A 27,585-nucleotide genomic window follows, 5' to 3' on the forward strand; every position below is an offset into this window, starting at 1 on the left:
TATATGAAATGGTAGGTGTTTGGGAAATGCAAATAAAACAAATGTATAAATAGTGCTTATTTTATTAAACTTCGCACCGTTATATACAAATATAATGTATAAATAAATAACAACTCTTTACAAAATATAATCGTTTATGTGCGCGCGCCGCGGCCTCTGCCGGCGCCCACGCTCAACAACTAAACTCGTGAAGGCCTCTGGTCATACTCGATACTGCACCCAGTACTCAATCATAATACAATTTATAAGTACGTAAACAATTCCGGCTCGGACCGATATCGTGGCTCCTATTTTCGATATTGGTCGTTCCACTCAAAACTCAAAGGCTTTTCAAGCAGAGTAATCGAACGATTTAAAATCATTCGAACGATACAAATGTCTAAAATAGCATCCAAACATGACGGCCGAGCCGAGACTTCCTTGATACTTCGAATTATCTGGTCCAATGCCTTCGCCTCACTGCATTACATTCGATTTAACGCTTCGTTTAATTAACACGTTGATATCGCAGTATTTATTGAATTATATATTTAATATTGTTAATCAGCGTTTATATAATGTAGGTGCCTACATGAAATTTTAATGTTAAAATCATCTCCTGTTGGGACACTAGCTAAAACAGTAGCAGCAGGTATTGGACCAGTCACCCGGAGTCCGCCATCAAACCTCCATACATAAACTATTGCATATGCTGTATTATATAAATATAAGAATGTAAAACTTTGTGATCACATATAATAGGTATTGCATCAAACGTATAGATATATTTTATCTTTGAACTAGTGACTACTTAACCTAAAGTGTCTTATAAACCAGGGTATCATATGACGTTTCGGATATAGGAGAGGTACGACATGTTAAAAATCCCTGTTTCGTCTTGTTCGTTAGTACTTATTTACGAGTATTCTGTGTGCGCCGATAGAATAACTTATTACAGTGGAAAACTTTCTGGAACACATGATTGTATTAATTTAATTAGTCCTCTCTACACACGAGGAGCACCGCTCACGAGCCCCTGGCAGCTGGGCGTCGTCTCGTCGTCGTCAGACTTGCAACGACGCCGGTCACACGCAGCGGCCCAATGAAATGAGCTTCGTCAATCATTGCAATACATTACGAGAGCTAGTGTATGGAGAATGCGGCGCCATGTACTTATTACTCGACGGTGTAAGACCAACATTGTTGTCTGCGCTGATGCAGTATTTTGGACGAGAGCTCGTTTCAGTGGCCCGCAAACTACCCAGCTTAAACAGGATCGCGTGTATCACACTTACGTTAATATAATGTAATAGGACTCCTAACTATAAGTTCGCCTTTAGTATACCTAATATCCAGTGAGAACTCCCGCGATTACTATAGCTACTACTAGTTGGTGTTCATAAAATATGTCGCGTTAACATTATTATATAATTTCTTAGGAAGAGTTATATCTACGATATATTTATTGACTTATCTAATCTGCGCCAATTTGTGCCTTACTTCGCTCAGTATTGTGTGAATGTGGACAGCTTCTTAGTCCCTAGTATTATTAATTTCTACAGCACACTACGTTGCGTTGTTAGTTATATACCTATCTATTTTAAACCAAAAGAAATTCCATCGGTGCGTAGTTTAGCTATTAGAGCAAAAACATTTTTTTTTAATAAATTCCCCCATTACATGAACGATTATTTTTTCGATTTTGAAGTTTTTAAAATAGTAGTATGACTGATATGTCATTGAGAGTAAATTTATTGGCTTTTTAAAACACACACGCATTGTCAAAATTTTCGAAATAATGGTGTTCCCCAGGGGTTTGTACTAAGTCCTCTTTGAAATTACAGGGGCGTTGATAGAAAAATATTAGATTTAGTAATTTAAAATCCATAATAATCTTTAGGCCTATTAATGAACCACTCTCATAGGTTGTACAGTATTCATAACATGGGCTTCTTAAAACCAACAAAAGTTTGAAGCTGTTGTGACAGCATAATATATATGTAGTGTGGTATGTTTAACGTCGCGAACACCTACCAAGCACATCTAAAAACTATCGGTATAATTATAAATTTCAGAATAATATCTACTTACATATGAACCTTTACAATTACGAAATGATGTAATGTGTTTACAAAGGTTTTGATATGATAAATGTCCATTGGAAACTATACTAAGTAAGAATGCCATGAATTGGGCCGTTTCCTTAGGTCGAACACTGAACTAGTCTACGTTAATGAAATATAAAAATATCTAAGTGACTGCGCTTCACCGCGGACACGACACAATTACAACAAATCAACACGAACCCTGACACCGCTATTGTTCAAACTTTAGCAGACCTGCTGTGGCCCTGAAGAATTGCATCCTTCAATGACTCTTTGCGGAGGATCTCGCCGCTCTTCGCTTAGGCACAATATGGACGTCACTAATATTAACTCCCGCCGACTAACGGGAAGATATTTAGTTTGATATTATTGCTTTCGGATCTGATTATCGTTGTTTATTTAATGTACATTAAAATATATTATCTAATTCACTTGCATATCAGCAGGGTCTTATCCTATGTTATCACGAATGGATTGCAAAAAATTGGGATTAGATGAAAGGGAAATTGTGCCGTAAGATAGGATACCAACTTAATTTAGGTTTCTAAATTGAGGATTTAAGCAGGGATACATTACTTATGCTGCCAATGCCTTTGGACCCCAGTGATTTGAGAGCAAACCACAAACAAGCAGTATTCTATATGTTGTAACTATTCTACTCTCGCTCGCAGCCACCCTGCGTTTCACATGTTTGCACACTTGATTATATTTGTAAATTCTTAAATTTGTGAATGTTTTTCTCTCTCTGTTATTCTTTGGAAAGGCTACATACATTAAAATTTCTTTTTGACTAGAACTGACTAGAGGTTTATCATCTTACTAATGTGAAGACAGCAGCGTGGCAGGTCTTACAACCAACTCGTCCTACATGTAGTCATTTTATTAATTGGATTTATGATTCGAATGAGGTTCTCTAAGTGAAAGAGTTAAGATATTATTTACATAGCGGTGACTGTTACAAAAGATTACATCTAGAGTATGTATTTCGACCTATCCTTAGTATTATATTTTCCTGGTGGCAGTCGGTTTGATGTTTGTAGCTACATACTTTCTCTTCTCTATTCGTACTTAATCAAAAAAAGGTAGCCTTCTCTGTTGATATTGAATTAAAAACTATTCTGTTAATTGAGTGAGGTATTTCAAATCCTAATGTTTGTTTTCATTCAAATCCCAAAATCGGTTCTCAAAAACTCCAATACTGCGAATTTTAATCGATCCGATCGCCACCTCCAATGTTCTGTCCAATGACCGTTAGTAAACTTGTCTATAACTAGCCATAGGGGTCTGAATACCTAATTCAGATTTCTGTATCCCCGCTACAACCACCCGGCCGAGTGCTGCGGCGCGTGCCCGTGGAGCGGGGTGACGCCGGCGAGGCGCTCGAGCGCGGCGCAGCGCCCGCACGTGGCGCCGCCCGCGCCCGCCGCGCGGGGCTCCTCCGCGCTGGGGCCGCCCGCCCCGCCCGCCTCGCAACCGCAATGACGGCACATCTCCTGAAAATCAATCAATACACTTTCTACTAAATGTTTTGACCCACTTTTAACAAATTATTGCCATATAGCTTCAATTTAATTCAAATTGTAAAAAAAATAATTTTCGGGATAAAATGGTTTTCTACCTATTTTCGATTTCAGAGCTTGTTAACTCTTTAATTACTCGTTGTTCAAAGTTTTACACACTTGAAGTAGGTAGAACTATCTTGTGTTTATCAACTTTATATGTAAGACCCTTATGTACCCATATCCATAAATAAAGATTTAATAATTACCTTGTGCGCATCATCGTCGAGACTGGCCAGCAGCGGCTCGCGACTGCCGCCGCGACCCGCGCCGGCGTCAGCGGCCGACTGCGGCGCGTGCGCAGGCCGCGCCGCTGCTGGCGGGGTGGGCGCCGGCGCTGACCGCTGCGTCACCACAGAGCCTGGGAATTATACTTCAATTGGTTATTAAATATACTTACATAAAATCTCGCCTTTTCCCAGAGAGGTAGGCAGAGACTACATCTTCCCACTTGCCACGATCTCTGCATAGTATACGAGTATGTGTGAAGTCATGAATGTGTGCATACTTCTTTCGCTTCATACACATTCATAACTCTCTTCGTGCAAGCTATTTATTTGTTTGTATAAAATTAAGTTTATTCTTTCGATAATCAGTATCATTGAATTCTTGAATATGGTGACAATAATTGATATTTAATATTATATTGCTCCTGAAACAGGATTGCTTATGTTTTAATATCTATGACAACAAGGTATGTAGGCTTGATCTTTTTTTTAAATATTTGTTTCCTTTTTTTAAAGGTATCGTCTTGACTTATTTATGGAATAGCAAAAGTTAAAGGCACAAAGGTCACCTGCAGAAGGCGGCGGTGGCGGGACCCTGGCCGGCACGGAGCTGGCCCGCTGCAGCGCCTCGCTGGCCTGCGAGGCGACGCGCTCCTCGGCGCCCGAGCGGCGCGAGTCGGAGAACTTCTTGCGCTTGCGCTTGAGCGCCGCCAGCGCCGACAGCGGGTGTAGCGGCCCGCCGCGGCGCTCGGGGCTGCGCTGAGAGTCGCTGCCCGACTCCGAACGGTCGCTGCCGCTATCAAACAATGTTCATTATTCCAATTTATTTTAACCTAGATAGAATAAGAAATAGTTGCCTATTGCTGACAATCAGGAGATTGTTTGTGTACTTTATAATAACGGTTAGAGTCCTCCTCCTCCTGAAATTACACCGTGAGTACGTGACCACAGAAGATACCGGAAGGCCCTCACAAGTCTTTGAGTATAGGATCAACATTCCAGTGATGTTACCAAAGCGTACGAATATTTCTTGAAATAGAAATTGCTTTGTTTTCGTAGCATTCAGCTACACTTTTTCGTAGCAAATGCTACATTTATTCGTAGAGAATTGCTACACAATTTCGTAGCATTTGCTACGAAGCTAGCACTTAATTTCTACTTTTTTAATGTTCTCAGAAAATTGCTTAATTTGTTTATGTAGTGCTATAATCATGCATGATCTTATATATAAAATTCTCGTGTCACAATGTTCGTTTCTCATGTAATTTTTTGAGCATATTGAGTAGATCTGAGAATCAACCAATATCCATTTTTTTTCGTACCCCTAAGTGATAAGGGTTGTCCCTTAAATTTTTTTATACTAGAAATGACTTAAACATTATATAACTTTTACCGGGATAGCTAGTATATACATAGGTTTAATTTATAATTTAATTTAAACGCAACGAAAATTATTTATGAAGATATTATTGATAGAAAAAACTGTATTTGGTTTTACATAATTAACCTGTTAGTATAAAACAATCGACATAAGTTACCTCGGCGAAGCCCTGGTGTCGCACACCGAGTCCTCCGACCGCGACCTGCCTATGAGCCTGGAGACCCTTGCCGCGCGCGCCGCCTCGATGATGGTCCCCCAGCGCCGCTTGTGCTGCGCCGGCTTGCGGCGCCCGCCCAGCGCGGCGCCCGCGCCGGCGCCGTCCGACAGGCTGGACTGGGACGTGCGCAGGCGACCTACAACGTTACTAATGATGTAATACGAATGTTGCGAATGAGTTCCGCTGATCACGAGTTCTATATTTGAAGGAGGGCCTTGGTCGAATGAGAATATAAGCTCATAAAGACTACCACATATAGATAGAGACGCTGGATTAAGCAGCAGCTTTTAATGATGATGGTTTTCATGCCGGTATTGTAATCTCTCTGAGAAAGGCGGACATGAAGGTCTACTCTACAGCGCGATTCTAAAAGCTTTCATCAGGAACTGCTCTTTTTGATGAAGAAAGAAAGAAAGTCGGTTTACCTCCGAGGAAGGCTGACATGGAGGCGTGGTCGACGCCGTGCGCGCCGCCGTGCTCGTGGTGCAGCGAGGCCAGGAACTCGTCCACCGGCGCCAGCGACCCTGACGGTGCGATGTTGAAGCCTTTCATCAGCCTCCTCTCCTTCTGACGGTTCTTCTTGCCGCCGCCGCCGCCTGCAAGAGTTAACAAATAGGTTAATCTCCTGTAACACGGGGCAACTACGTACAAGGCTTAATATCCACTTTGTCTTAATGAAAATTTACATATCTAAGATCAATCGAACCTCATATCTGTGTGTTGTCCGTCCTTTTTTTCGTCTATCCTTCCCTTTATTTTGCCAAGAAACCAACATGTCAGAAATCATCTCTCTCATAAGTAGCTTCGGTTGTGAGCTGCATGTTAACCTTTCAAGAGTCTTGATATATTGATATTAATTACCTGGCGCCCCGGCGTTGGCCGTGGAGGTGTTCATGCCGGAGTTGCGCAGGATCTCCACCAGCTCGCAGCGGAAGGCGCTCACGTCCTGCTTGATCTCGTTGACGTCGTCCTCCGTGACGCCGCCGCACTCCGCGCGCCGCTGCTGCACCGTCACGTAGCGACGCACCAGGTTGCGCATGATGCCCTGATTAAATTCAAATGTGCAGTTACAATGTTTATATTATATAGCTTAGTTTGGTGATGAAGTTTGGTAGCTTGAATATTAGTAAATCGCTTGACTGCAACATTGTCATATAGATATCTAATTTCCGATTCTGGAAAATCTGTTCACACAGTTGTTTCTCATACCAAAATGTTGACACGTGAATATTTTAGTAGTTTATTTTCGTAAATGGCATTATATAAATTGTATTCCAAAATTTTGAGACATTAGTAAAATTTTTGTGTTTTGAGTAAAGGCATAATAAAAATTCATACCTGGTAACGAAAATCTCTCTCGTTGGCTTGTTTTGCTTTTCTCTGAAAGAAGAAAATTGCAGATGAAAATTTCTATTATGGAAAATAACAACAAAATTAACGAGAGCCTCGGACATTAAAAGTTGTAGCGGGAGTGATGATTCGGCTCGACCGCCACCAAAGGGAAGATCTTCCGCCAGGCTAGGTGTTATGCCTGGGGAACCGCGCGACAGACGATGTTGTGTCGGAGGTTGTATATATAGCTCCAATCCGTGAAATCTCTGAAATCGCGTCTTAGATTCTTCGCTGCTATTGGTTGAGCGCGTCAATTTCTTCGCGATGATTGACAGTAGTTGTTTGATTTGATGTTGTGGCGAGTGGCGTAGAGATCGCCACAAAGTCATACTTATTGGCACATAACTATAGGACTATTACAAAAAGAACGACGTACCCGAATAGTGCGCATATGCTCTCGTTTGGCCCTCGCATGACCGCACAGCCTTCGCTGAAGCCAGCGCCACGCGTACAATATAGATTTGGGAGACGGAATCACGTTGAATGGCGGGGGCACAGTGCCGCCCTCTTCGAAGTAGCTGATCCACAGCTTGCTGCGAGCGAACTTCCACTCCACGTCTGCGCGTTCCTGTACGATGACAAATGTGGGTTACTAATGTTGGCAAGATCAATGTCAGTATCTCAAAACAAAACAGATGTAAGATAAAGCAAACGCAAAAACAGCGCCCCACTCCCATATTTCGTGTAACCGAAAAGTTGGTAGTGCCAAAGGTGATGCTGTACGAGTATACCACATCAGAACAAACTCCTTATTTTAAGTGAAAACTGTACCACACAAGACATCAAGCAGAAGTTACCGAGATCAGCTGGTAGGAGTGGTTCATCATGGCGATCAGCAAGTTGAGCAGCACGATGACGTTGATGACCTCGTATGTGCCGAACATGAGCATGCCCCAGAAACGCGTGAAGATCTTGATGCCGTCCAGCTCGAAGGAGTCCAGGTCGATGAGACCGAACGCCGCCCAGAACAGGGTCTGCATCGTCTCGAACAAGCTGTTAAGTGATATATATATTTTTTGTAGACCAGACTAAATTTTTGAAATCGACATTTGACTTGATAAGGCCATGAGTAGGAAGACTGTCTATTGGGATGCCGATGATAGGAACAGTATGTACTCGTATTGAAAGACAATACAAAACAACAATTTTGTGTGTAAGTAGGATAAAGAAGAAGTGATAAAAATATTAATCAAAAATCTAGGCGAGGAATATAAGATATTCAGGAATAATGTGAAGGTTTGTGGAAGTGTATCTGATACACATACTTAGCAAATCGTCTCCAAACGATGCAGGCGTCCGGGTCGGGGAGCGTCCCATTCGCCGGCGCTGAGCTTGTTGTGCACCGTTTCTTTTCCATGTCTGCGTAATACCACAGCAGCTGGTTCAGACCTGCAAACAAGACAATTCATTTCAACTTAAGTTTCTCTGGTGGTGTAGGTACACAAAAACTATATTGCTATAAGATGAAAAACTTACCGCAAGAGAAAGCAAAGATGACAAGAATATCCAATACAAAGAACTTAAGAATATCTAGCACCATGCGGCTCAATGACACTTGCAACGGCCCGAGGTGGGGGTTGACGCTGAAGATGTACACCAGTTTCAGGCTACTGAAGATGTTGGCGGCCGAGAACAGGCCTTCTGATAGCAGCATTGGATCCCACGCGTCCCAGTTCTCTCGTGGCTGGTTCCACACCAACCCTGCCGCCATCTCACGACGGACCTGTCCAGAAAAATAATGAAATTATTGTTACGAAAATTTAATTGGTCATGATGAAGATAATATCCAAAAATCCACAAATGTATGTAAAAATGTACTAAACAGAGTAGAAAGGATGGTTTAATTTTGAATACGTCAAATTGATCGGACTATAGGTATTCTCAAGCTTTGCACCTGGAAATGCGAGACGATCCGTAGGGCGACGGTGGCGACATACAGCGAGTTGGTGACAAAATCTATCACGTTCCACATGTCATGGACGTACTCCCGCAGCCCCATGTCCCACAGCTGCTTCACCTCGCTCCATATCAGACCTGTGTCACGAATAAGAAGTAAAGAAAAACCGCATTACCGAAACCTCTTAATGATTAAGCAGATTTCACGTTTTTAGAATAGAATAGATTTATTTTCAAAATTGGATACAAGGTGTTACTTATTGGCGTCACATCACTTGAATCTAATTATAACTACTGCCGCTTCCAAAGCGCATGTGTAGAAGAAGCGGCGGAACAAACTACACTGCAGCATTTTCATCGGACGTTTAGAATGCAGACCTTTTTTGGTTAAAATTTTTGCAGCATATTTTGGATATAAATATTAAATTTAGACGAAGTACTCACCACTGACCCAAGCAAGAATAAGCCACTCGACGAGCGAGGGCGGAGCGCCCCGACGCGACATTGGTTGCCCGTGTGGAGCCGCGCCCCACAGCAGCCCTCCCGCCGCCGTCTCGATGCGCTGTGATGCCAGGATCAATAGGACTGCAACAGAGCTCTGGGTGATTTATAAAGCCCATCAGATGTGTCGATAAGAGTTTTAAATGAAATAAACCCCACAAAATATTCAAAGCTCTTTCTGACGGTCAGCAGATGTGTGTGTAATCGGCAATGTATATATTGGCTATTAAATAGGTCTTAGATATTCTACATTTCGGAGTCAGCCGAGAATGTAATCGGAAAAACACTGTAACAAAACATTGCTTAATTTCTAGACAAACTCATAGAGAAAATAAGGTAACTTACACAAAAACATGAAATAACTAGCAGAATGGCAAAGGAACTTAATGAAGGGCTTCCTCAAGGTCCGGCCGACCGTGGAATGAGGCGCCGCGATGTAGGCCAGTGAGTACAGCGGGAACATGGCGCCGATGCGCACCATCTCCGCCGCCTGCAGCAGCATGTTCTTGCGCCGGAACCCTGGCACGCTCTCGTACCAGATCGACGCCAATAGTTGTTGCACGTTCGGATGTGCCACGAACTGAAACAATCACCGTGACTACGTACTAGTCTCGAAGAACTCCTCAACTAAATTCCGAAGCCTTTAAAAGTGCGCCCTCTCTTGACGCTCCGCACAAGCTCTCTTTAAGTGTTCCATTGCTTTTATGTGTTTATTACAACTTGATAACTCTCTGAAATGAAAAATCAACTTTATTTTATATTTGGGTTTAAACCTCGCTATTGTAATAGCCACCAGGTTACCTTTTTCTGCCGCAGTTTAATCGCCAGTTTTAGTCTGGATAGCCGCATGCGTTCTGGCGCTCCAGGCTCCGTTGGAGGTGCCGGCGCAGATCCAGTTTCATGATTTAGCAACACCTACGTCAAACGAATTAAATAAGTTAATGGCCAGTCGTTCAATAATAAACGATATTATATGAGATCTCCATTTTTAAGTACTTGATAATAATCACCTGAAGTTCGTACGATGTTCGTGTATGATCTAGCAGGGCCGTCGCGAACTCCTGGCACTGGGCCCTCAACTCCTGGTATTCTGTCTTGAACTCGTGTTCCAACGCAGACAGACGTCTCAACTCCCAGGACAGCTCGAAAGCTGTTAATATGGGGTCTTTAGAGGAGAGTGCGATAAGGGATGGGGATGCTAGGGCTCTGTAGGCGTTGATTCTCGAGCGGGAATGTCGCAAGGAGTCTTCACTGCGGGAGCGCACGCAGTCGTCGCAGTTGCAGCGCACGTCGTGGGGAACGGGCAGGCCAGCGCCTCGGTCCAGCAGCAGCTTGATGATCTCGTAGCTGTCCCTGTGGGCCGCCAGGATGAGAGGCGTGATGTCGGAGGTGAAAGTGGCTGTTTCTGGTGGAAGCGCTTCCCAGCTCTGCAAATAAAGACAAGTCGAAGGTAATAAACATGATTTATGTTTTACCGGCTGTCGAAATACATGCCAGGTATATATTATTTTAAAAAAATTGTTTAATTTATACTAAAATCAGGTACTTTTTTTCATAGATCGCTTGTTTCATACTAACGTGCGGCGCGCCTTCCTTGCGCGTGCGTTCCTCATGGTCCAGCAAGGCCTCCACCGCCTCCACAAACTCTTCGGAGATGGCGTGCAGTAGTGCGTCTCTGGTCTCCACTCCAAACTCCACCAGCAGTTCCACCATCTCCAGATTTTCATTGTCGATAGCCATCCTGCGAATTAAGAACCAGATTTTACCTTGCTATTATCACATTAGTGAGTACATATGTAATTATGGCAACCATCAGTAGCAGAATATCTCGTTGGTTTTAGATTTCTACATACCTCTGTAATATTTTGACCAAAAGATTTAGATTATTGAACCACCTTCTGAAACGAGCATAAGAATATTAACCTGCTATATTGATAGTCACCCTTGACCTTGTCATTTCAAGCCTCATCTCCAACGAACAAATAAAGCAGCCTTTCGTTTATCCTATAGCAGAATATTTGTGGCAACAGCTCCTTTTCTTCTAACCGATCCCTATCCCAATAACTAAAAAAATACTAACAGCAGCGCAGATTGTAAAAGTCAATTAATCAATTCTCTTCATATCTCAATTCCATCAGTGAGCTTTCCAGTTAAATGTGGCTTTTCAAGGCTGTTGGCTTTGCCTCCCTTCTTTTAACATAAAAGAAAATTGATTGACTAACCGACTGACTGACATGGTATCAATTCATCGCCTAAACTACTTTGTCTATTAATTTTATATTAGGCATGTTTCTCTTATGTGATCTCAGGGTTTTTCGAATTTCCCACGGGATCGAAAATTACCGCGGCAGCTATCGTTTAACGCGGGCGTATTATAATATAACTATTTTATTTTATTTTATTTTATTTTATTTTTATTTTATTTTATTATGTACTATGTGTGCCGTGTGGTTCCCGGCACCAATAGAAAAAATAATAGGACCACTCCATCTCTCTCCCATGGATGTCGTAAAAGGTGACTAAGTGGTAGGCTTATAAACTTGGGATTCTTGTTTTAGGCGATGGGCTAGCAACCTGTCACTATTTGAATCTCAATTCTATCTTAAAGCCAAATAGCTGAACGTGGCCTATGAGTCTTTACAAGACTGTCGGCTCTGTCTACCTCGCAAGGGCTGTAGACGTGATTATATGTATGTATGTCTGTATGTACTAACAGCAGCGCGCTCCGCCCCAGCGGGTCCACGCAGTCCACGTTGATGTGGCCGGTGTCGCGCGCGCGCTGCAGCACGCGCCTCGTGCCCGCCACGTCGCCGCGCTCCACGCCCAGCAGGTACTTCTTCTCCTCCAACGACAGCACCGCCATCTCCTGGTGGGGGCGCACTATGTTCTCCTCCTCCGTCATGCCGTGGATGCTATGTCTCTGCAAGGTAACCAGTTCGTAAGTATTCGTTGGTGAGAAAGTTAACAGTAGAACACCTAGGTGAAGAAAAGGTACCTACAGAAAATTTACCGTAGAACACCAAGGTGAACTATTTTAGTGTTCCACGGGACTTAAAGTCTCATAGCAAGTAAATAGATCGAATGCGTTGCACCCATCCCATCAATTTTATCGATGAGACACCCTTCCCGACTAACCTAGTGTGCGCGACGCGTGTCTGCGAAACGTCAAAGCGCAAAACGAAGACGCCTACGCGCCCTTATCAACTTTTTCATGAATAAATAATAGGGGTACGTGCGACACATAGTGTTATCAGTTTTCATAATCTAGTGCGTAAATATATCAATCATGTTTTCTTGAGATGAGAGTCCGATAGCGGTATATGGGTCAGCGGTGGTGGCCAGCTGGCGGCGGCTGTCACGCGGCGGACAGGGATGTCTCGCCGCCGCCCCATCGCCCCCCGGGCCCCCAGCCCCGTACTCATTATGCAAATGGGTCGCGGGCGCGCGCCGCCACTCGACCGCACAGCAGACATGACCGTACAGAGACTAAACTTCATACAATTGCGAAATCACTAATTGGTATCAAACGTGTTTGATATAACTGCCGGTTAATGTTTCATTGGACTTGATGAATGATTTCAATTTAGAAATTTCAAGGAAAATCGTATTTGGGCAGAGATCAGTACACCGGAAACGTGAGGAAGTGACCGTAGACCTACATGAGAGGTAGTCAAAACAACCCACAGACAGGTAAAAGTCAAGGACTGTAAGGTAATCCTATTTCAAAAGGATAACGTGAGTGCTGAAATGGGCAGAAAGCTTGACTGCTGCGTCTTTATAAACCTGCCTCCTCTGTGACACAATGCTCACTGTCGCATATCGCAAATAAAGTTTGTAAAAAGCTGCTGTTATCATGGCCGCCCCCGGCGGATCGTATTTGTATTGTATTGTACATAGTACATGTATCAACAGCGGAAAATCATATTGTTGGCGTGCTTCACCACTATTTTTATGGCTTTATTAAACCGAACCGCGGGGAATTGTATGCTGTGTAAATATTTACTTTCTTTCTAATTCGGGACGCGGTCGGGAACTAAGTGTTTCATTCAAGTATGCGGGTGATTGAAACGTGTCTGACGTTCCCTAACGGTTCACTCACTACATTATCATGTGACGTAAAGCGGCTCGGGACTCCACAACAAATAGGATTTAGCAATTCATGAATAAGAACTCTCTTATCGTGGATTGATACCTTTATTTAACTTTTTTGTATTGGTGCCGTGTGGTTCCCGGCACCAATACAAAAAAGAATAGGACCACTCCATCTCTTTCCCATGGATGTCGTAAAAGGCGACTAAGGGATAGGCTTACAAACTTGGGATTCTTTTTTAGGCGATGGGCTAGCAACCTGTCACTAGTTGAATCTCAATTCTATCGTTAAGCCAAATAGCTGAACGTGGCCATTCAGTCTTTTCAAGACTGTTGGCTCTGTCTACCCCGCAAGGGATATAGACGTGACGGTATGTATGTATGTATGTATGTATTTAACAGATTCGCTCTCATAAACATTCTGTAACTATAAAGCCGTCGGTTCGTGTATTCCTCCTCTATCCACCTGAAGCTAACTGGAAGATTGCTTCAGCGATAAGCCCGCCTTTGTTACTGGTTTATTTATAGTTTCAGTATTTTCTGTATACAATGTATTTTATTAGGTCCAATAAAGTATATTCTGTATCGTATTTGCTTACTTGAGACTAAAGAACGAGTTCATTTTTATTGCCCGTATTTCCTACATTATTTTCCTAACGTTTGTCTGCGTTACTTTCTAGCTGGGCTCTAAAAACCGCCAGTTACTCCAGTCACCAGTCTGATCTCCATGGGGATCCTGGTCCAGAAAACTGCATAAACAGGTTGGGTACTCTTGTTTGCGCAGTTTTTCATTTTCATTGGAACACAGACGGTGGAAGTGGGATTCGAACCCAAACAAACAGGGCTAACAGCGTTTTCAGGAAAACGCCCGGGCATTCATCACCACTTGGGACACTGGTTAAGTACCTACTTTTCCCATGGTGAATGGCTTGATATTCCAGTATGCCATCTATTCAATCGCATAGGCAGAAACCGAGTACCTTCTTAGTAGGGTCTGGTTGTAACATCGTGTGGCAGCAGCTGTAGAGTGGTCAGGATCTTAAGATCCTGGAGATCCCCTGCCGCTCACCTTGACCTTGTTGTCGAGCGGGCGCGGCTCGGACGCCAGCAGCGAGCCCAGCTCCACGCGACAGGTGGAGGGGCGCCGCGCGTCCACGGCGACACTGCCGCCGCCGCTGCCGCCGCCACTGCCGCCCGACATGTCCGACCCGCCGCTCTCTGTAAACAACAATAAACAATTAATTTCATACATACATATATACATATGATCACGTCTATATCCCTTGCGGGGTAGACAGAGCCAATAGTCTTGAAAAGACTGGATGGCCACGTTCAGCTATTTGGCTTAATGATAGAATTGAGATTCAAATAGTGACAGGTTGCTAGCCCATCGCCTAAAAAGAATCCCAAGTTTGGAAGCCTATCCCTTAGTCGCCTTTTACGACATCCATGGGAAAGAGATGGAGTGGTCCTATTCTTTTTGTATTGGTGCCGGGAACCACACGGCACTTAACTTCATGATGAAATCAGCGTCATCCTGGTGGAATGTCAGGTCACGAGTGTCCTACAACGATGAGCTTGCATGAGAAGATTGCTGAATGTTATGAAACAAATCACGGATACAGGCATCATGACCTGAAAGAGACGTGACGCGTGTTATCACCCGATTGAACCAGAATTCTACTCATCTCTCAAACAAAATTTAAACTCCCATCATTTGTCTTCGTAGTTCGATGACAAATGATGGGAGTAAAAAAGACAAAACGGATCTAGTTTCGATAGGAACAAGACTTTTTTAAGTGGAATGCCACATTTGAATTCGTAGTGAAAAATTACAATCTACTCGTACTATATAATACTGTAATATTAATTGAAATTGCTTTTGGGTATTCTTATAAGCAAAACAGTGGTTTTAATTTCTATTCCAACTTAGTTGTACCGGAACATTGGGCGGACAAAAGATTACCTGCGCGTGTTAGTTAAGCAATGTTATTCCTAAGGGATACGACTCCATTTCAATTTAGTTAATTGAGACCTCTATATTAGGAAAAGTAATAAGCGAGGCGGAAAGTCCTTGATCGAATACAGATACTGAGCCCAAATTCTTCACACAGGTCATCTTACCAGGCACACGTAACAGCATTCTGAAGGTTCAGGGCAGGCACTGAGGTCTGTACACAAAGAGATCACCGGCGGCCGCGCCCAGGCGAGCGCAGCCGCCGCCGCGGGCTAGTAAACACAGAGCTGGTGGGCCAGCCTCCACTCACAGCAACGCAATGCGGATGGATATATTTAGCGCGGTTGGTGCGCGCGCGCAACTCACCGGCCGTGTCGCCGCTGCGCGCGCCATCTTGCGCCCGCTCCGTGAACTGAAACAAGGAACGCCAGTCAGACTTGCAGGTGTGTAAGACGGCTGGCACTGTGGCAGACGCAGCGACCATATTTTGAAATCTTAAAATTATTACACCTTTAAAAAATAATTTACTCCTCTATTGCCACTTTTCACCAAAAATGCTTCCATGCTGGTCTAATAACGCAAAAACATAATGTGTCATGCATGTTATCGATATTGTAAAATTAAATCAAAGAAAAGACTTTAAGGTTTGTAACTTGGTATCTTTCTTAAAGACTCAGCAAATCATCTGTATTTTTTCTGATATCCCTCATTTTGTCATCCGGATAAACAAGGCATTTGAATCTTGATACTTTTGGCTCTGTTATGCATGTTACACTTCGAATTCCTTTTGAAACCACCTTATAATTATTTTATTTGCTAGAAATTCTTAAGCTCTGGCAAAAGTTAAGTCTGCAATTTATTTTCAATTGATCCTTACTGGTTGGCCGTCTACTAATTTATGGCTTCCAAAGCTGATGTCTGTCTTTACGACCAAACTTATTTAATGTTGCCATAAACGGGGAACAAGGATAGCAAACCTTGGGTGCTTAGTTTAGTTTGTCGCTCTTTTATCAGCTAAATATTTCGTAAAACCACTCTGCCCTCTAGATTTGCGTCTATTTTTGGTAAAACCGCTTCAACCCTTGCAATCTTGTAAGATTATGTAACCGATGATAAACAAGAGTGGGGGCACCTGCACGCGGCGAGGGCGACGCGCGGCGACCTGCCGCGAGTGCCGCCGGAGCGCCTCCAGCGCGCCGGGCCTCCGCCTCCGCCTCCGCCTCCGCCCCGCGCTGCCCGCGAAGCCCGACCCTTACGCCTTGTCAGCTTGGCTGCTCTGCAACAAACGGTTCAAAGCTCTTATTTATCGTTATTGCCTCGTAAAAACGTTGTGAACGTTGTGCTCGTTTCAAATCACGATCTTTACGTGTGTGCCTATCTTAATTATGAGCCGGACGCCTCTCTCAGAGACGCCATTCAAAATATTGGAATCGCAATGTGAACAGAATGGAAATAGAGCAGATTGATTTGTGCGTCCGCTCGAGATTCCGCGCTGTCGCTCAGGTTGATGGCTCTATTCAGATGCCGTACGATGCGACTGTCAAACGTTTTCATTGTATAAATTAAAATACCTTAGATATTTTATCACTCAGATATCTACGGTATTCATGATTTTTAAACGTCACTTTTTTAAATTCATAAAGTTAAGTTTTTACAATAATTTAAGTAATACATGCATACAAAATCACATCTTTGACCCTTACGACAGGAACAACAGTTCGAAAAAACTAAAAGGCCACTTTCAGCTATGAGTGACAGCCCATCGCCTAAAAGGTACATCATTCCACCATAATGGTACGTAAATACCCTAAACATCTTTTGTAATTAGTTGAGTCATAAGTTGTTTGCCGATGTCGTTAGCAAAAACAAAATCCCGATGTTGTTGATGTCTCTGTTTCAGGAATCTGAAAGATAATGATTCAATCGAACAATCTAGTGCACTGACAGATCTGCAGACACTGAACAGCGCTTGTTTGTTGATACTAAATCTATTGCGTAAACTAAGAACAAAACGGTGCCAATCAAATGTAATGAAATTATACAATAATAGACGTAATTTACTTGCAGAAAGTACCTACGATCTTACTTGATCTGCTTTGTTTAGCTATAAAATGTAGTCAAACCGGCAGTTAAAATGAGACACAACCTCATTCGTTAGTAAGTAGTACTGTAGTACTCTAGTAAGTAGGCTGGAAAACAAATGAAATTAAAAAAGGAACAAAAAATTGTATGATTAGCGCCAAACCGAATTGAAGTTTTATTATATATATTATAAGTTTTATTATTTAGTCCAACTTATTGATTATAGTAATTTAAAGTCCTTTTTAATTTTAATAATTACTTCATCAGTGCATATTGTGAAAGTGTAAAATATCGTTATAAGTATTGCGACAATACAGTGCAATCTACATATTTTGTTCTGCAGAAGAATACAAAATATCTATCGCGCAAATACGAACAATATTTTTCATTATAAATTTTCCTTCGGCAAATTGAGAAACGACATGAATGAGAATCGCCCAATTTTAATTGGGTTTGTCGGAATCTACGTTTAGCGATTCCCGGCGTGTCGCGTCGGTTCGACAAGCCATCTGCTTTTCATAAAGATGCAAATAGGTGTTTATTCAGGCGCTCGATACAAAGGATTCGTTTACAGCCGGTGATGGCGCAGCGCCTCGGCCCAGACCCGCACATCCGCTCCTTTGAAAATCACCAGAGAAATTCTTTATTCACATCTTATCATTTAGACTTCGAATAACAAATTACAATTCATTGCAGAGCCATCCCGGTAATTGAAACTGTTAGCGGAGGCTTGAAAGTTTAAATTAAACTCTTGGAACAAGGAGCTAAGATGTTCCCAAGTTGCCGACCGACACATAATTGAAATTCCGATGAAGTCACTTGTTTCGTAATCTGCAAACTAAGCTATCGTGTAATTTATAGGCAAAGACCTTACTATGACAGTTCACCAGCCTAAATAAGCAGTTAATTTGCATACAATTCTCGTTTGTGATTTGCTCAATAAATGTGGCAAAATTGAATATAGAAGCTGTGCTCGAGATATAACATCGTAAGTATCGTCACGAAGGGCAAATTTGGCAAGTCTTGAGGTTTTCCTTGTAGCTTAGCATGTAGGGCAGTCGTAATCTGCAATAATAATCGCGGAAACCCGTAATTTCGCGATTAAGATGTTTTGAGAAGCGCTGAATGCGAACAAAGGATAATTCCGCCACTCACGCTCGCGCTCGTAAAAGTGCGCCCCGCCGCCCTCGCCCCGCCGCCCCCCGCCCAGCGCTCAGCTTTTATAGTATTCATATTGTAATATTGTTTGAGAAACTTCAGAAAGTGAGAGGCCTATTGACCAAGATAAGTGAATTTTATTCCGCTCAGTGCCAGCGATAATGCGGTGGAGGGAAATAAATCGACGTCATGAAGCGAGCGGCGGCTAACTCACAGTTTGATGAACGTTCAGGGAACAATACACGATCCGATACTGCTGATGAACGTGTTTTTTCATTCGCAAATAATATGGAGTAGATAATACATTATCCTCATTTCTATTCGGTAATTATCATTTCCATAATAATGAGATCCTAATGAGAATGGAGAATAAGGACTTGTGTGTTAATGTAAGGTAAATGTGAAGATAGTTTGAATACTTCGTATTTCCAGAAGCCTCACGTCTTATTGTGTGGTTGAATGAAGTAAACATTCGCTTCATTACACTTCAACTACTGATATTAAATTAGTTTTCAAGTCGACTTGTGTGCTGTTTGTGGTTAATTTCGAAATCTCGAGTTAATTGTGATTCTGTGGAATCGTTGGGATGCCACTATAGAAGTTGAATAATTAAAACTTAATTATTCCCACATTACCACCACTAAATTCCATTTGCTACACAGCTCTTAAAAAGCTTAAAATACCTACTTCAGCATAAGGTCCGTCGTGTTCCAGGTAAAACATTTCATTACATCACACGAACCAGACGTCTCGTATATCAATGGAAGCGGAAGCCGGTGTCCGAAAAAAAGGCGCATGCTCCGCTTCCTACTCGGTAACCAGAGAATTAATGATATATTTGTAATACCTATGATAAATATTACTTTTGCCTAGCTTTTATTAATAAAGTGATTTATATATGTACATCGTAATACTTTTCGATAAACTTTTATATTTAATCATAAACAGAACTTGTAAAAAAAAAACGAATCTCGCAACAAGTTTAGAAATACGCTAAAGTTGTGACCTAAGTCATTCAATTTGTTCAATGCCTACTTGAGCCTTTTTGTCTTATTTTATTTTGCTTTACATATAAAATGACTAGAGAGCGCCCGCGCGCACACGCGCTCGCCTTATACCACACAAGGAACCTTTGTAAATTTATCATTTGATCAAGGTTCTCTTTATATTTTGATAGCAATGCCAAAATCAGAATTCATACATATAGTTACGTCTATATCTCTTGCGGGGTACTCAGAACCAACTGTCCCGTAATATGACTGCTCTTAATGTTGTCCGCGTAGCAAGATACACGGTATACAAGTTTATCTTGCCTCGCGAGGGTATTTAATACCTATGGGTAAGGCTTTTCACTCATTTAGGTAATCGCTGACTGAAAGGCGACGATCATCTGTATAACTTCGTTATGCAAATTCACACTTATGATTAAATTTTTTTTCTGGACTTGCAGAAAGCATGGAGTCCATATTGTAAAACGGATGGTGACATAAAGTTCTAAATTTTTACAACTGACAATTTGCAAAAATATAATAATTTGTAATATATTTCGAAGCTGGTACGTATTCAGGTGCTAAAAACCGCGCGGTTCCGGGATCAAGACAAACAGAAGACCGCACTCACGAGCGTTTGAAATCCGGCCTCAATAAACAATCCTCCAAAATATTTTAAAGGTTGGTTTTATCTATCACACGTCGGAAATATGATGCGATTGAAGATAAAACGATAGTTTTCAAATTCATGAATTTTCCGTGTAAGTATTGTAGTGCCGTGTCGTTCCCGACACCAAAAGAAAACAAGAATAGGACCACTCAAGGTGACTAATGACATTTGAAATTCTTCTTTCAGGCGATGGTAGCAAGCTGTCACTAAAACTCGACATACATGTCAAATTTAAGAAATCAATTATACTTACACTAATTAATGTAAGTTTTCATGCACGTAACTGTGTATTGATATCTATGCCATAAAAAGTCCAAAAAAATATCATCAGTTATCCAACAAAAATTAAGTACCAAATCGCCACATCAAAGCAAATTTACTTTACAAATTATGAAAAAAAATTACCCTCACTTTGTAATTTGCCAGATTGTCGTGAAGATATCACGGCAATCTGGCAAAAATAGTTTAATGAGTGTGCATTGTCATCAAAATTGGAGTTCCATCGGGAAATCGTGAATTTCTCCGAAAGTGTCAGAACGACGAGGGTGTGACAGATAGCACGGGCAGGGCCGGACTTGGCGATTTATTATTTCGTCATTTGACTTGCGAATTTATCCTATATCCATAAATCATGTTTGTATCATGATGGATTTTCCAAACATCATTGTACCAAACACTAACCATTATGAGGGAAGTTTGATTTTGAAATTCAGAGGAATTTCATGATGAAAGTCTTGAAATAAGGAAATAAAATAATATGGCTACTCTGAATGTTGTCCGCGTAGCAAGATATTTAATTATGATTTCTTTCCTCGAAAATAAAGGTAATCTTTACAGATCAACAAACACAAATATATATAACTGAAATGCAACGTAGGTAGCAGTAACAGAATGAATAAAAATCAATCACTGTAATTTAATGTGTGTCATTAAAAACGGCTGCTAAAACGAGTTGCTGGCGGGCGTCGGTCGCGTTCTGAAGGCTGCTAAAGGGAATACCATTATAATCAATACCTGAGCGTTTGAAAGCTATTCACAAAGCCTATGTTCAAACCGAACTATGTACGTATATCGACAATTTGTTGAGACTATAAATCACAAGCGCTTAGAAATACCCATAAAATGGATAGCTGCCGAAAAGATGCGGCCAAGGGAACTCATTATTGGTTCGTAGCACGCCTGAGGAGCTTTTCGTTATCCTCGTATATTCCTTTTTGCGAGATTTTACAAAAAAGGGAGTGTTAAATAATTCAGGTTTGCGTATGTAAATGGTGTTTATTCACTCTTCAACAAATAAACCAAGATTATGCATCTTTATGCTAATCTTCTATACATATAATAAAACAGTAAAAATATTTTGTTACAGACAAAATATTTTTACTGCTTTATTATGTATTTAGTATTTTTGACTGAAATGGATAGAGGGACACTTAGAATGAATAATAGAAAGCAAAAATATTTTTTATGAATTTGTTGTCTGTCTGTATGTATGATCACGATTATCTCCGAAAGTATCGGACCGATTTACTTAAAACTTTCACCAATTGCTTTGTTTTAACTCAGAAAAACATTAAAAGTTTGTTTCATCAAAATCGATTCACTAAAAAAAAGTTATCGACATTTGAATGAACTCAAGGCATGACTTTGCCTGCAAATAATTTACGTAATTTAAAATTCAAAGTCATTTATCATTGTACAACAGCATAATACCTATGACATACATATAAATATAAGTGAAAATCAGTTTAATAATATTCCAGTTTTGCCGCACATTACATGCGTAATTCTCACGTAAAAAGATTTTTGGTTTGTTAGTCTACTAATAGTACCTTCTGGTTCCCGGCACCAAAACAAAAAAAAATAATAGGACCATTCCACCTCTTTCCCGTGGATGTCGTAAAAGGCGACTAAGGGTAGGCATACAAACTTGGGATACTTTTTTAGGCGATGGGCGAGCAACCTATAACCTGTAGCCAAATAGCTGAACGTGGCCATTTAGTTGCAAAATCCATTTCTGGCAAAATCAAAGATAGAGACAGTATTAAACAAATATCATCCGGTAACAAAAGTATTTCTAAAACTCAGGACATAGTAAATGCTTTTGATAATTTCTTTGCAAAAATCCCTGTGGAGCTAACTTCTGACGTTGACTCTTGTCCATTGCGCGCTGAAACCCTACTTAATAATAACACAACTCCCATCAAATCTGTCTTTAAATTTAAATATGTTAACTCTGATAATATATTAAAGGCGTTCAAACAACTTAATTTGAAAAAGTCTGAAGACCATTGGGGTATGTCTGTTAGTATCATAAGTCAAATCATAGATATTATTGCATCTGATCTAGCTTTTATATTTAATGAATGTATTGATGAGGGTATTTTTCCAAATTTAATGAAATGTAGCAAATTAATACCTCTATTAAAAAAAGGGGAGAAAACAGTCCTTGGCAATTATAGACCTATTTCTATATTGCCAGTTTTGAGCAAGGTGTTTGAGAAGATGATGCTTAATCAAATGCAACAATATTTTAAAATCAATAACATTTTCCATTCCCAACAATATGGGTTCACTGCCGGGAAGTCCACCACTGATGCGGGAGTAGCACTTGTTACTCAAATCTATTACGCGTGGGAGAGTTCACAGGATTCAGTTGGAGTCTTTTGCGATCTCTCTAAAGCATTTGATTGCGTAGATCATCAGACACTTTTGCGTAAACTTCGTCAATATGGGTTTGACCACAAATCAACTAAACTAATGGCATCCTATTTGACTGATAGGCTTCAAACTGTAGATATTAATGGAGTAAAGTCAAGCGGATCAAGCGTCTCAATGGGTGTTCCTCAGGGCTCAATTTTAGGACCATTCCTCTTCTTGGTATATGTCAATGACCTGCCTTTTATGGTGGAAAAACAGGCGGGTATAGTGCTGTTTGCCGATGACACTTCTTTAATATTTAAATTAGATCGCCATAGCGAAAATGTAAGTTCGGTTAATAATATACTGTCGGCCATATCTATCTGGTTCTCAACCAACAATCTTCTTTTAAATGCTAATAAGACCCAATGCATTAAATTTACCCTTCCAAACGTAAGGCAGGCCAATACTGACATAATACTGGAAGGCCAGAAATTAGAATTTGTTGAAAATACAAAGTTTTTAGGAATTATAATTGATGCAAAGCTACAGTGGGGTGCTCATATTTCTAAACTATCCAATAGACTTAGCTCTGCCGCTTATGCTGTTAGGAGGATCCGACAATTGACAGATGTAGCTACAGCTAGGCTTGTTTATTTCAGCTATTTTCATAGCTTGTTATCTTATGGTTTACTTTTATGGGGTAGCGCGGCTGATATACAAACTATTTTTAAAATTCAGAAAAGGGCCGTTCGCGCAATTTACGGCTTAGGACCAAGAGACTCGTTAAGACAACTCTTTAAGAAAATAAACATACCTACAGTAGCGTCCCAGTACATTTTTGATCTTATAATGTATGTTAGGAAAAATACCTCTTTTTTTCAAAAAGTTAGTGCCACAACTGATAGAAATTTACGTAATAAACATAAATTAGTCATGCCGTTTCATAGGCTTAGCAAAGTCAGTAAATCATTTATGGGGAACTGTATACGATTTTATAATAGGTTGCCGGAGTCTGTTCTTGATATGCCCTACCGAAAATTCAAAGAGTATGTAAAGAAAGTACTTTGTAAGAAGGCTTATTATAGGACTGATGATTACCTTAATGATAAAAACATCTGGCTCGAGCTTGGCACAGGAACCTCGTAATTAATTGTAGTTTAATTTGAACTTAAATCAAAATTTCAGTACACTCTGTACATAAATCTTTTTAAAATTGGCAATCCATAAAATATATATATATATATATATTTTTCTTTTTTCAATATTAAATCTCATAAATATATAAATCTCCCGTGAACAATGTATTCTCCCGTCCACATTATATTCTAAGTATAATTTAATATTGTGAAGTTGACGTTGTTAAAGAAAATGCTGCAGTGCAGTTTGTTACCGCTTCTTCTGCACTGACGCCTTGGAAGCGGCAGTAAACTTAGTTTTTAAGTAATATATTTGACGTCAACCAAGTTGTTAAACCATACGACAATTATTAAGCGATATAATAATATCCTATAATAATGAATAAAAAATTTTGAATTTTGAATTTTGAATTTTTGAATTTTGAGTCTTTTCAAGCCTGTCTACCTCGCAACAGATAAAGACGTGACCATATGTATGTATGTAGTCTACTTCTATTTCGACACCACCGCAACGGCCCCGATGGTCCAGTGGTTGGCACGTCAGTCTGTGAAGTTGGCAGTCCAAGTTCGAGCCCTAACAAAAACAAGATATTTTTTTCTGAAAACTGAAAATCAAAATACTACATATAATAAAACTAAATAAAAGTAAAAATATTTTGTCTGTACATTTGTAATTTGACTGAAACGGATAGAGAATTATTTTTTTTACATTTTTTGTCTGTCTGTCTGTATCTGACTGTATAATCAAGATTCAACTCGAAATTTACGCGGACGAAGTCGCGGGCAACAGCTAGTGTCTTTTTAAGCCCTTGATGCTGATATGAAATTAATTAAGAAAAACCATAAAACGAACAAGGCAAACTTAAAAGTACAAATGTTCACCAAAAGTAATTGTGAACAAAGTCTTACATTAATTTAACGCTCGTATTATTAATTTCCCTCGACTTGAATACTCGACTCGACTGACTTCATTTATTCAAATATCAGAATACTTAATATATAATATATTCAACCAGAAACATTTGTTCTCCCATGTCTCTATATTATACAGACTGACTGCATTTGTAACCAAAGTAATATATAAATTGCTAAACTTCCCTCGGGCGTTCGCCCTCCTTAGCAACACAAGTTGTAAGTGCTTCTATCCCTCAGGCGCCACCTCTGCAGCTATCAAACTACATTATCATTCATGGCCACGGCTCCAAACTAAATACAATTTCATGTAATATCGAAGTTTGGGTGCTAATGAGTGACCCGCGCGTGCCGGGTGCCGGCCGATCCTCTCGATTGCGGTATTTTCGGAACTCATCCCGGAATTCCCAACTTGTGGGCTCGTGCGGGGATGCTGGCCCATTACTGCGTGATGGACACCCGTCGCGGCCCTCGATGTATACGGCGGGGTCAGCGGGAAGTGGCAGTTTATCTACATACCTACCCACATCATTTAAGTTGCTGTGTTGGTAAATCATTGGCTTTTAAGCTTGGCAATAAATTATTGTATTTTGTATTACTTCAGTTCTTTACTTTCTTTGATATCTTGCAACAATTGTTAGATTTGCAGTATAAGAGAAATTTAAAAAAAATAAGTTTTACACGTAAGGTCATCATTCCACTAGTAACGATCAATGTTTTTCCATTCACGCTCGTCTTATACATCTAACTTGTTAATCTCTTTGCAACAATTAATCTCGTTCATCTCATCTCGAACGACCAAACCATCTAAGAATTCCTTTATCTATCCAGCACTGTAGTCTACTTCGCTAGGCGTTCAAAACTTCCTTATCTGGCCTAAAGTTCACATCAAGCACGCATCTTTTGCCGCCACCATAAAAAGTAATGACGGCAAAACCGTTAAGAAAATCGCTTTCCTAACACTGCTGATAAGCAAGAGCATCTCAAAAATAGTCGAGGCCAGCAGTGTTACGTGTTTGCTCTGTGGGAACAATCCATCAAAGGCCAGTGAACTGTACCTAATATTTTTATAAAAATCCCAACGAGACTCACTGACTCTTAAACACGCAATTCAATTTGTCCGACGAAAAGCTTTGAAAGCTCGATTTCTCTTTGCAGTACCTACATTAAGCCATCAAAATATGATCGTATTTTTAAATTGGGAGCGACTCCGATCCGAGTCAGGGAAAAGCTTCGTTTTTTCCCGATCGAGTCGGATTAATTTTGTCCGAGAAGCGAGTATTGGTTTAACTTTGACCTTTCAATTTATTTCTGTTTCCCCAAGAAAAACGGAAACTAGGGTTTTATTTTTCCATATTTCTTTCATTACCTTGTTCTTGTAAATAAACTAATTAGTTAATAAAGACGTGTAGAAAAAACAATAAATTCGGGACGTGAATTCTATACATGATAGCCATAATAGCAAAAGATTTGAACATACGGAGCCTGTACTGAGAATCAGTTCATAAAACCCCTTGAAATTAAATATAGGAATATTTTTAAGATCTACTTATATTTGTTCAGAATTTATGTGACATAGTAGGTATATATGTGATGATTATTGCGTTTCTGATACTCGTGTAAAACCTGACTTAGCCTATAAAACCGTGCTGCCAAAGGGACCCGATCTCCACTCCAGGGAGGTGAGGACCCATGCGGGACTAACGCCATGGGGATGGTGGAATGTGACTACTTGAATCACGGCGCAAGACCTTGGTGTGTATTGTCAAAAAAAACTTAGCTAAGTTTCGTTTTGTTTAGGGTGACCGCGCTCTGCCTGTCCTACCGCTCCACGGCGGCCGGCAGTGCATGATCTGACAAGCTTTCTTATAAAAATCCTAGTAGCTACGTGTAACATCAAAGAAGTCCAGTTTTATGTTTTCTGATATTTATCGTTATTCATAACACGGCCATTACTCATCGCTGGCGGAAGTCTGTCGGCGTGCTGTAAACAACGTCACTTTATTTAGCGAAATACTGACTGACCAAGTGAACGACAACCCAAATAAGCTCCCTCAGAGCCCGCCGCCGGCCGCCGGACCGGAAGCCGGAGATCGGATCTCAGCCGGAACTGGTTTAAAACCATATGACCGTTATTGTATACTCGAATATTTATTATATACGGGTAATAAAAGCTCATGCTACGATCCAGACATAAAGTTGAGCATTGTGTGTGTATAAATTTTGTTCTATTACAATTCCAATGTGTTAATCATATGGTGTCGTAGAATAAGATATAAAACATACATACCTCGTAGTCGGATACGCCGACCGCAAGCTTTCAACTAGAGTGAACGAATACACTGGGGACTGGGGAGCCACATTCTTGGAAAGCCTTCGTGGAGCACGAGAGGTGTACCTACCTATATTAGTGATTATAACTATGCTAGGTCGAGTCGGGTCACCGATTCGGCGGTGTCATCGATCACTCGGTGGCGCGCTGCAGACGGTGGCTATCGGTTGTGTGGGGTAGTAGCACGGGCACAGCGGCGCGGGCGCGCGCACGTGGGCTCGGGGGGCGGCCGGCGGGCATGCGGGCGAGTCGTCGGCAGCCGCGCGCGCCGCGCACTGCCGCCGAGCGCGACTATCTGCCGCCCGAAACGTTTTGCCACCTATAGGGCTACCTATTTGAACTTGTGAAAAAAGTAATATTTGA

General features: G+C 41.1%; 1 protein-coding gene across 3 annotated transcripts; it reads right to left on the bottom strand.

Annotated features, from left to right (window-relative positions):
- Positions 1-64: 64 nt before the first annotated feature.
- On the bottom strand, positions 65-27,498 carry LOC106132039 (transient receptor potential-gamma protein). Of its 3 annotated transcripts, none has more exons than XM_060944647.1 (22): positions 27,293-27,498; positions 16,436-16,574; positions 15,670-15,715; positions 14,416-14,564; positions 11,972-12,177; positions 10,836-10,998; positions 10,268-10,684; positions 10,059-10,172; positions 9,603-9,837; positions 9,201-9,341; positions 8,755-8,894; positions 8,337-8,583; positions 8,126-8,249; positions 7,658-7,853; positions 7,237-7,428; positions 6,807-6,848; positions 6,330-6,513; positions 5,894-6,064; positions 5,409-5,604; positions 4,440-4,666; positions 3,853-4,004; positions 65-3,577 (listed from the first exon to the last, which is right to left on the bottom strand). In XM_060944647.1, the coding sequence occupies exons 4-22, from the start codon at positions 14,545-14,547 to the stop codon at positions 3,401-3,403; spliced, it is 3,456 nt and encodes a 1,151-aa protein (XP_060800630.1). In that variant the 5' UTR covers positions 14,548-14,564; positions 15,670-15,715; positions 16,436-16,574; positions 27,293-27,498; the 3' UTR covers positions 65-3,400. The 3 variants fall into 3 exon arrangements, with proteins under 3 accessions (XP_060800630.1, XP_060800629.1, XP_013186804.2); XM_060944646.1 differs by having other exon boundaries at positions 16,436-16,579; XM_013331350.2 differs by lacking the exons at positions 15,670-15,715; positions 16,436-16,574; positions 27,293-27,498 and adding an exon at positions 15,471-15,658.
- Between the last annotated feature and the right edge of the window lie 87 nt (positions 27,499-27,585).

Source organism: Amyelois transitella, chromosome 6 (assembly GCF_032362555.1).
Source record: "Amyelois transitella isolate CPQ chromosome 6, ilAmyTran1.1, whole genome shotgun sequence".
NCBI lineage: Eukaryota > Metazoa > Arthropoda > Insecta > Lepidoptera > Pyralidae > Amyelois > Amyelois transitella.